At 44.2% G+C, this 17,831-nt stretch overlaps 1 protein-coding gene across 1 annotated transcript in view; it reads left to right on the forward strand.

Annotated features, from left to right (window-relative positions):
- Positions 1-5,367, forward strand: part of LOC117997530 — a 19,884-nt gene extending 14,517 nt beyond the window's left edge. The window contains 1 exon segment of the mRNA XM_034985901.1: positions 4,968-5,367. Within this exon segment, the coding sequence (XP_034841792.1) occupies positions 4,968-5,284 (317 nt within the window). The 3' untranslated portion in view covers positions 5,285-5,367.
- Positions 5,368-17,831: the final 12,464 nt, after the last annotated feature.

Genomic DNA, 17,831 nt, shown 5'->3' on the forward strand with positions numbered 1-17,831 from the left:
TGATGAGCTCGGACACCGGGGGCCCGGACGCCTTGCGCTTGGCGGCAGCCACGCCCGTCTTCTTCGCCTTCTTCTTAACCGGCGTCTTCTCCGCAGGTGCGGGGGCAGCAGGAGGAACCGGCGCGGTCTCCGACATCTTCCTGCTTCGCCAACAGAGACCCAAAGGACGCGCAAACTGTCGGAACGGCGTGCCTCGCAGCCGCGCGGCCGGGGGTTTATATAGGGAGCGGCTGAGTGATGATTGGCTCCCTGCGCCGTGCGCCGCGCTGCTCAGAAGGGCTCCTCCGCTGCGCGGTGTGGCTGTGTTTCTTTCCTCTCAAAAAAGAAGAAAAACGTAAGAAATCTGGGCATGAAATCCTTAGAGATTCGGGGGAAACGGATCCAAGAGTCCCCAGGCTTCATCCCTGCCTTATTTGCTACACCTAGTTTCAAAGCCAGTACCCCGAAACTTTCCCCATTCCCCCAGCTCTCTTTAAAACTTGGCTCACATTGAGACAACTTTCAGATTTTCCTTAAAAATGCTCTTTCTCTCTCTTTCCTTTGCCCGTCTGTCTCCCGGGGCATTGTTCTGCACATTCTTTTCTTTGCAAGTTTATATAAATAAGCTCATTTTCACTCAAATATGCAAGGAAAGACGCTTTTTTCGCGAGAGCAATAGCACAGCTCTCCCGCAGTTGTTTGCACGAAGCCCTGGGAATTGGCACTGGGATAGAACATTCTACGTACAAGATGGATAACGATTCTTTTTAATAGATTCATTTTTAAGTATTTGAGTGACCAGTGTGTAAACTGTGTTCGATCCCCGTGTTTTGGAGATTTAAACATATTAGGAAGGATGGGGGACGAGGATGGATGCCCCATTCCTTTTCCACATAAAAAGTTCTAAATAGCAACTTACCTAAAATAGTGGTGGAATAGATTTTTCAGACCTGGGATGGGCATTAGAGATCAACCACCAAATCTACAAGGAACAAAAGTGAATCGTGAAGCTCTACAATGGTAGTTCTACCTCATTTTACCAGTTAGGAGCTGAACAACACAAACTCATGTGTTTATATCCCATCTCCTTAAAACTGTAAATTACTTAATGACACTCTGTCCATAAGATATGTTCCCTCCAATACTTAGCATGGAATTTTGTTTGTTCATATGTCCTGTATTTCAAGATGATATTTAAAGTACAAATTTTATTTGACTCTTTTCCAACATCGCCAGTAGGGACACAAGATTAGAAGGGAAAAGTTCTCATTTAAATCACTCTTTCTGAGTTTTCATAATGTTCCCTGGGCTTTTTACTGACAGAATATGAAGTGGGCTGTCACAACGTCAACTATTTGGCTAAATATGTCCACCTAAGAAGTGGAACAAACATTTCACAGCCAACGTGACCCACTTTACTGCTTTACTGTTGGTTTGCAACACAACAGAGCTAATGAAATTAGGTAAATATTGGATAATTAAGCACAAATTTAATATCTACTAAATAGATACTGAAATTAAACTCCATGCTTGTTAAAACAAATAAACAAGAACAGTATTTTGGTGTTATGTCTCTTCTAACAAATACCCTTATTTCCAAAAATTTTGTTATTCGGGTTTACATTCAATGATGATTTACGAATTTTCTCAAATAAATCCAAGATAAGATCATCAGTTTTGAAGATGTCATCTCTCCACACTAACACTTAATTCCATAAAAGTCACTTGGCCTGTTTTTAAATAGCCATTTATTGACTGGCACTGACTGAAACCAAGCCTCTGGGGCTTGAGTCCATGTTAAAAACCAAACACAAATATTGTGTTTAGACAGTACACTTATAGGATTGGATCTGCAGTGTGCAGTTCTCCCTAAGCAGGCATTTCATGTGTGTGTAGAAGGGGCTGTTTGTCATCCTCAGTAGCATCAATGTCAATAGCTATGGTCCCAGACATTACATAGACCCTGTTCCTTCTCAGACCAGAGCCTATATTATCATCTAGACCTAAAGATAGAATTATAACTCAGATTTGTAAAAGTTTACCATTTTGGTCATCATTGTAGCCAAAACATCAGTTGTTGAAAACTCCTTGGAATTGCTCCCTAAGTTACATACACTCAATTTAAGATGGGGGACAGGATCCCACAGCAGATGTCACCATTCCATTCTTGTCCAACTCTTATGGTTTCCAGGGCTATTTAGGTTCTAAATAAGTAAGAAGACTTTGGGGCTATTTCCTTCACTGTGGGTAATCTCTGCCCTTCCTGAGGGGCAATAATTGAGACTTGATTCCACCTGAAAAGTTCTTCCCCAGATGTTTATAGAAGGTTGGGGCTTGGGTGCATATACTTACTGCTATGGCCTGAGACCGAGGTACTTATCCTCTCTGTATGTGTAGCGTAAACAGGGTTCTGGAAAGCTGGCTCATCCCAAGGGACTGGGAACTTGAAAGGTTCCACCTATTACTTGGGTAGCCCACGAAAATGTTGTGTTCCTTACTTTTAAGGTCTGAGTCTGTATACATTTTAAGACAATTGATTTTGCACTGGACTGAAATTTGCACCACTAATTTTATAGATATAAAAATAACTGAGAAAAAGCACAGTTGGATGAGTGATGGATAGCTCACGTAGGAATTCATGTTCTCCCAATTTTAATGTCAACCTCCCTTTCATCACAGGAAACCACTCTGAAAGATCTAGGTAGCACTCACCAGGTCAGTCCACAGTGGCTGTACTTACGTGTTCCAAAATTCAGTGAATTTCAGAGTTTAAGAAGAAAAGTGACTGTAAGTTAATAGCAAAAAAGAGTGAAGACAGCATAAGGGTTCTATGGCAGATAGAGCATTGTGTTAGAATCAAATGTGTTCAGAAGGGCCCTGAGAAAGCACATCTATTTTAATTTCCTATCAGATGGTCTCATCTGAGAGCACTCTCCCACTTGAAACTCCTCTCCAAAGATCTCATTTTATTTCCTATGAGGGGCAATACCGACGCCAAACTTCCAATTTCCTTTTTGTATGTCCCTCTCTATCTGTGATATCTGTTATACCCAGAGGTTGACTAATCGCTCTCATATTTCAAAAACACTCCGACCCTCACTTCCTGCAGTAAGCCTGATTTTCAAATATGCACCACACTCCCTTCCCCGTCTGGACTAGAAGTTCCTCAGAAGAAATTCACTGTCACAGAACAGCCCAACAGCACGTATGTGCAATGATGGACGTGTTCTTTATCTGCACTGTCAAGTAGACAGCCACTACCGACATGTGGCTATTTAGCAGTTAAATGTGGCTAGAGTGACGGAAGAAATTTTTAATTTGATTTCATTTTAATTACTGTACATTTAAATGAGCGCACGTGACCAGTGGTTAACTAGGGCAGCACGGCTTTAAAACAATTTCTTGGGATGCCTGGGTGGCTCAGTCCATTAAGCGTCTGCCTTCGGCTCAGGTCAGGATCGGGGACCCTGGGATCCAGCCACCCCCGGCCCCCACCCCACCTGCCAATGAGCTTCCTGCTCAGCGGGGAGCCTGCTTCTCCCTCTCCCTCTCCTCCTACGCTCGCTCTCAAATAAATAATATCTTTAAAAAAACCTCTTCTCAAACTTGAATGAGCATACCACCCACTTGGAGATACTGTTAAAAATGCCATATCAATTCAGTAGACTTGGGGTCGGGCCTAAAATTCTGTGCGTCTAACAAGCTCCCAGGTGAGGCTAAGACTTGGAATACAGCCGCTGCACCCATTACTGCTAGATGGAAACTGGTATTCGGGGCCGATGTCTGACCCCTCACCCTGAGTTCACTTTTCTCTTCCTTCTTCTTATGCTTTGAGCTCCTTAAAAGAACCTGTATGATTGTCTTTGTAAACCTGGTATTTGTACATTGATCTTGGCATATACTAGACCCTGAGTTCTTGAATGAATGAACGAATCAGTGATTCTTCTTTGATGCGTGGAAGATCACTGGGTCTTAAGTCTGCAGGTAACTGTAACTGAGCTAAATTTCAATAATGTCTGCCTAAGGGAAATCTAAAATCGGCTGACTGCCTATACGGTAAGTACCAGCAGAGAAGGAATTTTTTAAATTACCTTTTATAGTACACAGAAGGGAGGCACTTATTGTGATTGTACAGAATGAGTAAATATTGCCATTTGTCTATTAAGCATATCTATGTATCATCTATGTATAGAATGTTAATTCTGCAACTCTTTTTACTTGGACAGTATTTCAGTTTATTAGCATTTATGTTTATTATTAGTTCTGTTGATTTGCAAACTTTTACACAGCATGATGTATCTTCAATATTTTACTGACATAGATTAGTGGTAGGTGACAAGATCAAAAGACCTCAGCTCTACCCCAACAATATCACTTATTAGAACAGGATTAGGTCTCCAAGCCTGGAATTCCTCATCTCTACAATACAAATAGTGCTTTATAAATTTGGGAGTAGAGTTTGCTCCCTTTCCTAGAGTTTCCTTTTTATCAGTAATGCTGAAAACCACGTAAGTATATATGTCCTGCCAAAGGGGAAGGTTCTGTGATCTGCCCTATTTAAATAAGTATTGTTAAAATTGTAAGCATTAATACTTGCATTTTTTAAAAGTCTTCACATTTAAAAATTACTTTTATTCTGTTATCCCTCGCTTTTATAGACAACCGTACCGTCGCTGCCTCCTTTTTATAAATGATAAGAGAGGTGAGGAGACTTATACAATATCAATGATCTGAGAGACCCCACAGGCACAGGACTAGTCGCAGAAACCAGCGATTCCGGCCTCTACAAGGAAAGGGGAGGCAGATGCGGCCCCCACGCCCGCCGCCTCCCCTCGCTAAGCCGGGGCCCCGCCGAGGAAGGTGGGAAGGGGCGGAGCGGAGGTCTCGTCCCGCCCCCAGCGTTTCAGTTTCCTAAACGGTCCGCAAGACGGGTATATAAAGGGCTGCAGGCCGAGCTCCGGGACTGGACTGTAACGATCGCCTGCCGTTCGCGATGTCGGGCCGCGGCAAGGGCGGGAAGGGCCTGGGCAAGGGCGGCGCCAAGCGCCACCGCAAGGTGCTGCGCGACAACATCCAGGGCATCACCAAGCCCGCCATCCGGCGGCTGGCCCGGCGCGGCGGCGTCAAGCGCATCTCCGGCCTCATCTACGAGGAGACCCGCGGGGTGCTCAAGGTGTTCCTGGAGAACGTGATCCGGGACGCCGTCACCTACACGGAGCACGCCAAGCGCAAGACGGTCACGGCCATGGACGTGGTCTACGCGCTCAAGCGCCAGGGCCGCACCCTCTACGGCTTCGGGGGCTGAGCGTTCCCATCTCCCCCCCGGAACACCGCGAGTCTCAACCAAAGGCCCTTCTCAGGGCCACCCACTCGGTCACAGGAAGAGCTGTTGCCGGAGGACGAAAGTAACATCCGCTACTTTGTCGCTGTTCCTTCCTTCGGACTCTGGCTGGACGGGCGCCCGTTCCCCCGGCGGACCCCGGGGAGGGAAGGCGTGCAGCTTGCATTCGCCGGCCTTGCCTCCTTCCCGTGTTCTGTCCGCTCTGTCCTGGCCGTCCCACCTAGGACTTCACCCCTCCCTTCATGTCCCTGCCAAGCAGCCAGAAGAGGTGGCCTTCAGCCCATGCTCACCCAGCTATTGATGTTCTAAAGGTGCTCTGCTTACCTGAAGACCGGAGTTTGCGTTACGGGATGCCAGAGAGAGCACGCCCTTGTTGACCATGGACAGTTTTCGTCTGTGTTGTCTTAAGCCCACAGATACTATCCATAGCTTTTTTTTTTTAACGAACTAGTGAGCTTTGTGGGCTGTCCTAATTTAACGGTAGTGCTGTAGCCCAGCTTAAGTCCTCTTCTGGCTCCTTCCTATCAATGTATATATACCTGTCTCAACTTAAACCAGACCCCTATCAATTACTAGATCCTAACTATTATGTTAAATCTCCAAGTAATCTGGAGCACCCACGTCTCAGTCACTCTTCATGATTAAACGTCTTCTGCGCCACTCACTAAAATACCTTTGCCACGATTACCAGTGACCTAGTTGCCAAGTTCTAAAGAACACTAAGAACATCCATCTGCTGCAACTGACCTTGTTCATCCCTCCTCCCTTCGCAGTCTCTTCACAGGGTTTTTGGTATCTTTCGTCCTGACCCAGGTCCTGTACTCTCCATGATTCTTCTCCCTTTGCTTTTGGGGTCCTATTCCTCTGCTTGTAATTCTTCCCAATGAACAAACTTGCAGTCTCTTCACATCAGTCTGTAGATCTTCCTTGAGCGATCTCTTCCAGACTCTTCCATAGATGGTGAGACATCCAGGCACCCAGGAAAGAACTGAGGATCAGCTGAAAGGTAGCAGAAGAGGCCATCCCAAATTACAACACTTTGGCATAAGGATTATTTTGAGCTCAAGGCGCTTGAAAAGCAGATGTAAGAATGGGGCTCTGACCTTCCCATTTCTCCCTGAAGGCAGATAATGATCCCATGTGAAAGGAGTCATGCCTATATGAGGAGAAGAATGCATCACTAGAAATGGAGTCATGCTGAGCAAAATCTATACAAACAGACCTTGTTAAAATAACCCTGTATCTCCTTTCGTCCCCTCCTATTTTTGTTGCTATTTCAAGATTATTACTCTTTGTTCAACCTAGCATGTAAGCACTTAGGCCTAACCACTTTCAGGGGCTTCATGTTCCTGTGAAGACTCCCATGAACACATAAAAATATTAAATAACATGTGTATGCTTTTCTCTTGTTACTCTGTTTTATGTCAATTTAATTCTTGGGCTCAGCCAGAGACCCTGAAAGGGTATTGGGACATTCTGCCTCTTGTACACAGCCTTCCAGCCCAATCCTCAAAGCCCTTCTGTGACTGCAGGTTCCTGCCAGATCTTTGCCTGCATCATTCACCGCCCCCCCACCCCCGCACCAGAATCCCTCCACCTCGCTGCAGTCAGAGACCTGAGTGATGTGCACATTTCATTATCCCATCTAGGCCAAACTACAAAAAATAAAAAGGCTTCACTGGTTCTCCCAACATCTGCAGAATAAAAGCCAATTCTTGAGCTTTATCTGGCACCTGCTCACCTGCAGAATCTCCTCTTCCAGCCCGTCTCCCCATCCACCACTGACTTCTCTAGCTGAATATACTGAACAACTTGTCATACTTGGAGTTTTCTTTTCCTCAACAGTATCCTTTATATACATGTGTCTTCGTCCACAAAGAACCTTCAACTTTTGGGGAGGTTTTATAAAAATGCTCTCAGGTTCTCTGGCTGGACCCGCTAAATGAGACTTAAGACAGCCTAACCAGAGGAAAACAAACGGAAGCTTAGCATGTGCATCACATACACATGTAAGAGCCCTCGGCAATAAGGAACTAAAGCAGAAGTTAGAGTTCGGGGTCTATGTACCTAATTTAGTAGGGGACAGGGAGGGAAGAAGGGCTCTTATGGAAAAGCAAATGACTTTCTGGAAAGATAAATGGGCCTAAAAGAATAGATGGCAGATATGATAGTTTATGACAAAATCTGTCTGGGTGTGGTACCAACTTCTCATTTACAACAAGAGACGAGTGTCGCTCCCAAGGAGGGGATGTATAACAACGGAGTTATTTTTGAGAGGACCTGCTTTTAGGCACAGAAAGATATCAGGAACTCAAATGCCTTCAGCCAGAATTAATTCTTATGCTTTGTATAAATGCTTATATAAAGTGGCATATTTTGGGGTGGCAGATCCTGATCCCCTTCACTCCTTTAAGAGTTTCCTTCAGGAAAACTTCACCTGATTCTCCCGGGCACAATCAGTGCCTAGGACTTCCTGACATTCCAAAAGACATGCTCCACACATGAGCCTAACCCAGCATCAGCGTTCCCAATCCGACCTCAGAGCTACTACACACTTCAACAAGCTCTCTAGATGCCTGGAAGGCTTGGACAGTATCTTCATTTTGCTATTCTCAGGACCAAGGTAATTACCAGCACCTAGTATTCACTTAGTAAATATTTGTGCAATGACTAGATGATTCAATGCAATGAATGAACTATCAAAGGTCACAAGTAAACTTTTATACAAATTCCTCTCCTTTAATAATTTTATCTGCTCCCCTAGAACTTTTTCCTCTCTTACCACTTTCTTTGACACAAACGTCAGGCTTGTGGCTACAAAGCACCATCGCAGACTTTCAGATACAGATTGTAAACTCTCAGTTTGGGATAAAAATAATTAATGAGTCCCAGTCTGCATGTATAAAATAAATACGCCTCCTGTTTCTTGTTCTCGCAGGTCTTTAAAGTCCACCTTTCAAAGAGGATAATTTTACCCAAAATTGTCTCACAAAAATGCCACTGTCATAGGCTTATATGTAATCAAAGTGAGCCAGATTTCTATCACTATTTAATGGAATAGTCATATGTTGCTATAGAATTCCTAAGCTTTATTTTGCTGGCATGAGATAAGAGAAAGAAAATAAAAGAGGGATTAGCAGGATTTTTTTTTTTTTTTGGTCCATATTTGATTTGTGTGATGCCAAAAAAAACTATTTCTTGGGGTGCCTGGGTGGCTCCGTTGGATGGGCATCCAATTCTTGATCTCGGCTTGGGTCTTGATCTCAGGGTCATGGGTTCAAGCCCCATGTTGGGCTCCATGCTGGGTGTGGAGCCTACTTGGGAAAAAAAAAACAAAAAAACTGTTTCTTTAGTTCTGTTACTAGGCTTGATCTTTTCTACAATGTAAACTTTCCTAAAAATGTATGGTATTATGTTTTTAACATATTCACTGATACAGTATGAAAAAGAGTTATTGCAACAGATCTTTTGGGGAAATATTTAATCGTCCAAATTAATCCAAATTTATTTACTCTGAGTGAAAATCGTATGTTTATTCAGAGTTATTGACTGCACTTCCGAAATTTGGATTTACCTATGTCTGTTGTGGGAAACAAAGGCAAAAGAACAGTTAAATTTCCTTACTACCTAGAGCCCACTGGCAAGTCCTTGAAACAGGCAGAGTGACCTTCCTCTGGGAGCTCAGCGGCCTTGATGTTAATACTTTACTAAGGGCAAAAGGCAATCCTAGCCTGACCTCCAGGATCCTGTGAGTCTACTTTAACACATAAAAATTCCTTTGGAAACTTCCTTTGTCTCTACCCCGCCCCCCAAGATATACGTTGGCAATCATCCTCCAAGCAGATGACCCACTGATAAACATCTGAAGAGTCCCATGACTGGGTTTTTACGAAACAGTAATAAATGACCTTTTCCTAACAACAGGTAGGTCCTGGAAACTAGAGACTCACGCTGTCCCCAACCCCTCCCAACTTGAAAGTACATAACAGGCCCCTCCTCATGGCCCCGGCCCAGCTCTTCCTGTCCATGTGCTTTAGGAAAACCACTTTTTTTGCACCAAAGACGTCTCAAGAATTCTTTCTTGGCCTCGGCTTCGAGCCCTAACATCTTTCCTACATCATATCCATTGATGTGGATTTTTAAAAATAGTATAGTATCATATATAGAAAATATCAAAGTACCATCTCATGTAATAAATAAAAATATCACGTCATAAAATTTTAGTTTCAAGTATGTATGTTTTTGTTTTGTTTTGATTTTATTGTGGAACTTGGAGTTTGCAAACGACGGATCCGCTTGTTTCTTTCATGCATTTGTGCGGTTCCCACGTTAGAAGCAGCTCCACATATCCAGGCTTCCCGGCTGCAACTGCCAGCCTCCCTGGCGGCTGAAATGGGGATGTGTGGCCAGGCTCCATGGATCAGCCTCACCTTCGAAAGACTTCTCTTCAAAGTTGCCGGACGGGACAGCAGACGCCGGAGCCTCACTTCGCTGGGAGAGGGGCGGACAGAAGCATCCAGGCTTTGGTGGTGGCAGCAGCCACGGGGTCCAGGGGGCCAGGCGCCCGCGGCCACGGCGTCCAGGGGGTCAGGTGCCCGGGGTGCCCTAGCATCTGTGGCCGCCGTGCCCGGCCGGCTCCGCAGCATGCTTTCAGCTTTTGTCCCTGGGAGCCGCTTCAGGCCTGGTTCCACAGCCCCTCCCCAGGACGCGGCCGTCTGTCTACCCCTTAAAACATCACCTCTCGTGTTTGATCAGCCAGAGTCGGCCTTTCTTTTTGCAACTAAGCACGTGGAGTTTAAAAAAAAAAAAAAAAAAACGTATTACATGGTTTTAAATACTTCCTGGTGGTAGAATTTGTGTATTTTAGGTGCTTAAAGTTGCTTCCCAACAGTGATGTGTAAGGAAGGTAAAATTAGCAGGAGAAAAACAATACAAATTCTACTTTCCATGTGCACAGGAGTCTTCCCAAGAAAATGAAGACCCAAAGACATGGCTAGGCCTGCGTACTTACAGCCTGGGTTGCATGAAGAGAGAAAATTATGGAACAGTGACTAAAATGATATAGGGAAGCTGAAGGAGGATAAGGGTTATTTTAACAAGATCCGTTTTTACAGATTTCTCTCCACCTCAGTTCGTGTCTCTGGTGAGAAGAATGTTCTTACCTCCTGGCGCAGGTGGGGACACCTGTCACATGGGAATTTCATCTCCTGCTTTCTGGAAGGAAAAGGAAGTTCAGAGCGCCCTTCTTGCATCGACAGTTTTTCAAGTGCCTTTAGCTGAAAATAATCAATATTCTGACTATCAAGTCCAATTGATTTGATCTTCGATATCGAAGTGGCATATACCGGGGTGGCGTGCTCTGGACCCCCACAGATGCAGAAAGGCTTCTTTCCTTGTTGTGGCCTTGGCGGACTGAATACCCGGCCCAGCCCACCCACAAAGATGCCCACGTCCTAATCCCCAGAGCCTGTGAATATGTTAGCTTACCGAAAAGGACTTTGCAGATGGAATGAAATGGAGGGTGTGGAGATGAGGGGATGATTTCAGATCGTACAAGTGAGCCCCATGCAACACGAGGATCCTTATGAAAGGAGGCATGAGAGTCAGAGAAGTGACCATGAAGAAACTGAAGCAATGTGCTTGGCTGACACAGGAAGGGGCTACGTGCCAAGGAATATGGGTGACCTCTAGAAGCTGAAAAAGTAAAAAAAAAAAAAATTCCCTCTAGATCTTCGGAAAGAAATGCAGTCTTAAACACCTTCATTGTAGCCCCTTAGACGCATTTTGAACTTCTGACCTTCAGAAGTGAAAGCTTAATAAATTTAAGGGTTTTTTTCTTTTAAGCAACTAAATTGGTGTTAATTTGGTAGAGCGGCCACAGGAAACAAATACAGGACTAATAACCTAACTGGAGTAGCCTTAACCTTCCTTTGTCATAGTGTGAAAATTTGGCTTGAGATTTTACCTGGGAACTTAACCTACGTTTGCCATAGGAAAGCCTAGTTCCCAGAGTAAAAGGCATAATTATTTTATCTCTAAGATGCGCAGTTTGGATTCTTAATCAAATCAATACTTAATCTCCTATGTGACAAGCAATGAGGTGGACTCTGTTCCCAGATAGTAAAGATCATTGAGGCATCATGGTGAAAAAACAATATATTCTATTGGTAAAAGTCCAGACAAGACCAATGGAATATAGTACAGAACCCAGAAACCCTCACACTTGGGAGCACTCAATATGGGGTAGAGAAAGCATAACAGACCTGCAAGGAACATAAGATGCCTTCTGGAAATGACACCTGCAAAGCTGGAGAGCCACATGGAAAAACGAATGAAATCAAAACTTCACCCCGAGATGACTAAAGACTGAAACGTGAAAGGCAAAACATAAACTCCTAAAAAATAGCATAAGTAAATACCATCGTGACCTTGGATTAGAGAAGGAAATTTATAAAAATAAGACAGGAAAAAGAAAAAAAGAAATAAAGTAAAAGATGGGTAAATGTGACTGTGTTAACCACAAGGGGTTCCGTTTATATAGGCAACCATGTAAAGAGCAAAAATACAAGTCACAAAACTGACAAAGATATAAAACTGACAAAGTGCTAGGATCCAGAATATAAATCAATACCTATTTAAATCAATTTAAAAAGGTGGGGGGGGGGATGGTATAGAAGCTGACCAAAAAACTTGTTCAGGAACTTCACAAATGAGAAAAACCAAATGACAGACAAATATGTTAAATATATGTGGCCCAGGGGCACCTGGGTGGCTCAGTGGGTTAAGTGTCTGCCTCCTGATTTCAGCTCAGGTCTTGATCTCAGGATCCAGCCCTGCATCTGGCTCTGTGCTCAGCGGGGAGTCTGCTTGAGATCCTATCCCTCTGCCCCTCCCCTCCCCACACTCTCTCAAATGAAAAAAAAAAAAATATATATATATATATATATATATGAAGAACAGAAGAGAAAATCACAACATAGATCATCCCTATGTGACTGTCCCATCTTCCGACTGCAGGGGTCCCATTCTAGCCAAACCAGAATCACATGCCCTAAGGGAGCAGCTAATCCCCAAATTGTTGCCAGGAGGACAAATGTGTTATTAAGAGGAAAAGGTAGAGCAGGGATAAAGGGGTAACTATTGAAAATAAAGCAGGATGCTAGAGACGAAAGAGCATGGACTTTTGCTCCTCTAGGCCCTGGATTGACTCCCTGCATTTACCTTTCTCAGTATTTAATCTCGGACAGTTTGCTTAACTTCTCAGCCTCGCTTTCTTGTCTCTAGGTGGGGGCGTAGGCTCTGGCCAGGCTGTTATGAAGATAAACTGAGACCAGACAGACAGAACAAGTCTTGTACCCCCAGCATAAGTGAATCAGATCATTGCACAAAGGACTTACAGGCCCCAATTAGCATCAGTTCAAAACGTCATGTCACAGTCCGAATGTTGTATATAAACAATTAAGAACCTACAATAGTCATTGTTGTGAAGTCCCGGGCTTTTTATTAGGTAAATTGTTTCAGATAATAAGGCTTTCTTTGGGGTGGAATGCTTGGTCACAGTAACTCGCACTTTTATTATACTTTAAAGTTCACAGTGTGTACACAAAGTATTTAATCGGGTCCTCACAACAACATTGTGAGGTAGGTAGGGTGATCCATCCTCTTTCTACAGGCGTTCAGACATGAAGTGACTTGTACAAATTCACTCAGGTAACAGCTATCCTCTGTGGCTTGGATTACTCCTCGGAAACAGCCCCAGGCTGCCACTCTGAAGAGGAGACATTGATTTAATGCCACTGATGTAAAAGAAGATACAGAATGAATTAGTACATCATTCTTGTCACAACAGTGGGGGGACCAAGGTTCCTAGAAGACAGATACAGTTTCTTTTATTATTTTTTTAAGGTTTTTATTTATTTGAGAGTGAATGCATGAGCTGGGGCAGAGGGAGAGGGAGAAGCAGACTCCCCACCAAGCAGGGAGCCCGATGCGGGGCTCGATCCCAGGACCCTGGAATCATGACCCGAGCCAAAGGCAGACACTTAACCGACTGAGCCACCCAGGTACCCCTGATATGGTCTTTTAAAAGGAGACAAAAGAACTTGTCAATGGGCAGGCAGCATTGTTGACGGCAAAGGGTGCAATAGGTCTAAGGATTCGTCGGCTCTCCAAGTAAAACAATCCTAGAGTGAAAATCAGTGTCTCTCTCCACTGTCCCCTCACCACCTCCACCACCATCGAAGGCCCATTCGGCTCTCGCCCGGCCATCGGCAGCGGCCTTCACACTGCTCTGCACTTAAACCCACTCCGACCTCCACTAAGGGACAGACGTAGCTTCTCCAGAGTGAATCTTCTGACACATGAAACCTAAACCAGATCAGGTTCCTCGTCTGTGTTAATAAAATCCAAAAGCCTTGTCAGCATCTGCAGGATCCCATAAGCCACGGTCCCTGACTACCTTGAGTTTCTTTCTTTCACAATACTGTTCACCATCTGAAATTACCATCTCTGTGCACTTGGGCATTGTCCGTCTCCTCCTTGGGCATTGTCCGTCTCCTCTCACAAGTGCCCAGCACAGCACCTGACATGTGGTGGGTGCTCCAGACATCTGGTGTGCACGGAGTAAAAATGAAGGTAATATCCCTAGAGGAGACCCCACTCCTTTGCCTCTTAACGTCTCCTGCCTGCAATGTTGTGATCACGGTATGATCAAGTCCCTCACCAAGAATATCAGGGTAGCATACAGAGCAGTGAAGAGGAAAACCATCAGCTTTGGAGAAATATAAGTTTTAAATCCTTACAATTAGTCGGATTCAACCACAATTTATAAACAAATGGATGGTTACCAGCTAAACAGACATTTAGTAAGAAGACCACAGGCTTCTCTCAGAAAACCCGACAAGGTAACCTTAGACAAGTCACTTAATCTCTCTCGACAGCTCTTGTAAAAAATCCTCCGCTCTTGGAGGCCACGACTCTAGACATCACATCCATGTTAGTTTTATACATTAGCCTTCTTACTTAGAAATTAATTGGAGTGCGGTTCGAATTGAGCACATTCCCCCAAGGGCTTAAGCACTTGTTGAGAAACTAAAACAAAATCAGTGATGAGGCTAAAAAGCCTAACAATCATTCTGGCCTATTACAGAGGTAAGTTCTGTATCTGAAAGACCTATCTGCATGCCATGGCAAACATTTATTTACCAAACATTTGCTCTTCCCATCTTCTATAAGTTGTCTTCCTTCCCGTTGAAGTCCCAGATCCTGGCCCCCAGCCCCCTTCCCCTTAGCTCAGGATGACATATATAAACCTCGATTACCTGACTGCTGGGGATTCTTATTTTTATGGGGCTCCTGTATGTACGAAATTTGTTGTGCTTCTGTTATTCTGTCTTACGGAAGTTCAAATATTCAACCAGCCAAAAAACTAGAAAACTAGAAAACTGCTCTGTGAAGTGTGTAACACAAGGGTTCGGGGAACCCACTTTGGTCTATAGAGGGGAGCTACAGAAATCACGGAGAGGAGGATAAAGGCTCCAGGGGATGGAAAAGCCAGGTAGCCAGCCATTCCCCTGAATGATGTGAGTGCTGCCAAGTTAGCAAAAGGCAGGTGGAAATGCAGAGAACAGAGGATCCCATGGGTGCTGAATGTCCTGGAGACCTAAGCTGATCGTGCGCTTGTCCGCAGAGTGGCCACACTCTCCCAACCATGGTAGGAGATAAAAGGGCCCTATCATGATTCAGAACGCTCCTTTTCTCTCTTCCCTTGGCGAACAGAAGATTCTTTGGGGTATTAGAAGTAAAACATAAGAGAAAAAAATTCATTTAAAATTGTTGGTGATCACCATCTATCCCTCACATGGGTTAAAGGTTAGAGATAAGAACTCAACTCTCAAAAACACTGTGTAATACTCCAAACCACTACTGTAGAGATTTACTAGTTTTTATACTTTCCAAGTGTTACACTTTCCAAGATCTCAGACCAGAAAAGAGAGAAGCCAAGATTCAAGCCATGTCTGTTTGACTCCAAAACCCTCCCAACAACCCTGTTGGGAAGGTATCATCATCCCCATTTTACAGATGAGGTCACTGAGGCACAGAGAGCTTATGTGACTTATTACACAATTCGTAAGTGTTAGAGCCATAATTCCAAGCCAGTCGCTCTGGCTCTAGTCTGCTGTTAAACCCTGCCATATTGTATAAGGGCCCAAAATATTCTGGGGCCTATGGGAAAGTGGATTGAAAAGCTTGGCTTTGATGGAAAAACTAAAGTAACTGGGAAAATGCATATCCTAGAAAGGATTTTATTTCTAAGAAATGGAGCAAAAATGTACAGATCTGTTTGTTTGGAGGCAGCAAAGTGCCAAAGTTATGCAATGACCTTGCCCGTGGGTGAGCAGCCCGGCTAAATCCTCACCAATAAATCCTGTGCATGTGTGTCCGAAACATAGTCTGTTTATATTAAAACACATGTGCAGGGGCGCCTGGGTGGTTCAGTTGGTTAAGTGTCTAACTTGGGCTCAGGTCATGATCTTGGGGTCCTGGGATGGAGTCCCACCTTGTGCTTCCCACTCAGCAGGGAGTCTGCTTCTCCCTCTCCTTCTGCCCCTCTCCCTGCTTGTGCTTTCTTTCTCTCAAATAAATAAATAAAATGTTAAAAAAAAAAAAAACATACAGGGCATCTGGGTGGCTCAGTTGGTTAAGCGACTGCCTTCGGCTCAGGTCATGATCCTCGAGTCCCTGGATCGAGTCCCGCATCGGGCTCCCTGCTCAGCGGGGAGTCTGCTTCCCCCTCTGACCCTCCTCCCTCTCATGTGCTCTATCTCTCATTCTCTCTCTCTCAAATAAATAAATAAAATCTTTAAAAAAATGTACAAACTGGAGGAAGTTATGAAAAATATGGCACACAATGGGAAACTAAAAACAAGGAAAAAAGCAAGTTATGTAATTCACATAGAGTAAGGAATATAAAAATAACTATTTATCTGTGGTAAAAAATACATACAAACTTTAAAAAATCTTTTAAAAGTTCGAAATGCAACCTTGAATTAACATCTATTTTTAAAAAGTTTTGTTGTGTTCTCTTTCATTTTTTTGTTTGTTTTTAAACTTAAAACACATGATTACTTCGTCAGGTTTCAATTTTTCCCATGGAAAGCCAAATGCCAACCAAATATACATCATTCTAAACTCAAAATTCATAGATTTAGAGAGTAAATATTCAATTCTGTGGAATTGGGTATATGGAGTAACTTTTTTATAATAGTTTATAAAGTCCCATGTGGTCTATGAATGGTTTGAACTGTGACACCAACCCTACAAGCCGCTTCCAGGGACAAGGCAAAGAATTTTAAATCTTTCAAAAGAAAGTGTGTCATAGGAACAGATAACTTTCTAGAACATTCATTTTAGAAAACATGGAGATGGCCTACTTCAAACATAACTGTACTGAGCATCTTCCAGTTGGCCCTCCAGAATTAGCTCTACCTTCTCCCCCCGGCCCTAGGCCATATGGGGCTCCCCTGTATGGATCCCACCAATGGATTACCTGGACCCCCACCTCTGGTTGGGGTCAGCCAGTGAAAACCACCTGTAGGAGATGGGAGGAAGGAGAGATGGGTGTTGTGAGTGTTTACTACCCAGTTTCCCCTCCAGGGGTCCCCACAGGCTGCTTGCACCCCTCTCTCAAAGCCTCAGCACCTGCTGGAGATCCCTTTCCATGCAGCTCTCTTAACTGCTTTCCTTGCCCCATCAGGCTTATGGGGGATAAGCTGCCCCGCTGACCAGGCCTGGGGGGAGGCACAATTTCTTGGGGTTTCTGTACCTTGAACTCAGTTTGCAAATAGCTTCTTTAGGAAACACGCCTCCTATTGCCCAATGTGAGGGGGGTGTCACCTGTCCTGACCTTGGCTGAACAGTGACAGTAACCCACTGTGGTGACTGCACATCATAAAGTACATGGATGCTCCCCATAGCCCAAAGAGTTGGTGTAAGCAGGCTGATCGCCAGGTTTTCAGCTGACGGGAGGGGCCTTCCCCACCCAGGCAACTGCTGGGCCTCCTTCCTCAGAAATCTTTCCCAATCTCCATGGCATTTAACTACTCACTGTCCCCCTGGATCTTTACTCTGGTGGCTGTCCTACTCTTTGCCAACGTGGCCCGAAGTGACCTGTTCCATGTCCTTGCCCTCTGGCCAACTTCTGGTCAAGGAGTCAGCACAAGGGGAATAAGACACGTGCTTCTGACACACACCACGGGCCGAGTGCCCTGCTGCTTCTGCCCCCTCTCTGCACCGGGCAGATCTTTACACTCACCTGTTCAGACAGCCTCTCCTAATGACACAGATCCGTTTTCAACACACTTTGTTGCCTGTTTATTTTTCCCCAATTTTTATTATAAAAATATTCAAACAACAAAAATAAAAAGTGTGTTGGTCGATTATCTTTATAACCAGCACCTAGATTCAATACCTGAGCACAATTTACCACTTTTGTGTATATGTCTATATGCAT

This window comes from Mirounga leonina, unplaced genomic scaffold, assembly GCF_011800145.1.
Source record: "Mirounga leonina isolate KUSES-001 unplaced genomic scaffold, KU_Mleo_1.0 Mir_366, whole genome shotgun sequence".
Taxonomy (NCBI): domain Eukaryota; kingdom Metazoa; phylum Chordata; class Mammalia; order Carnivora; family Phocidae; genus Mirounga; species Mirounga leonina.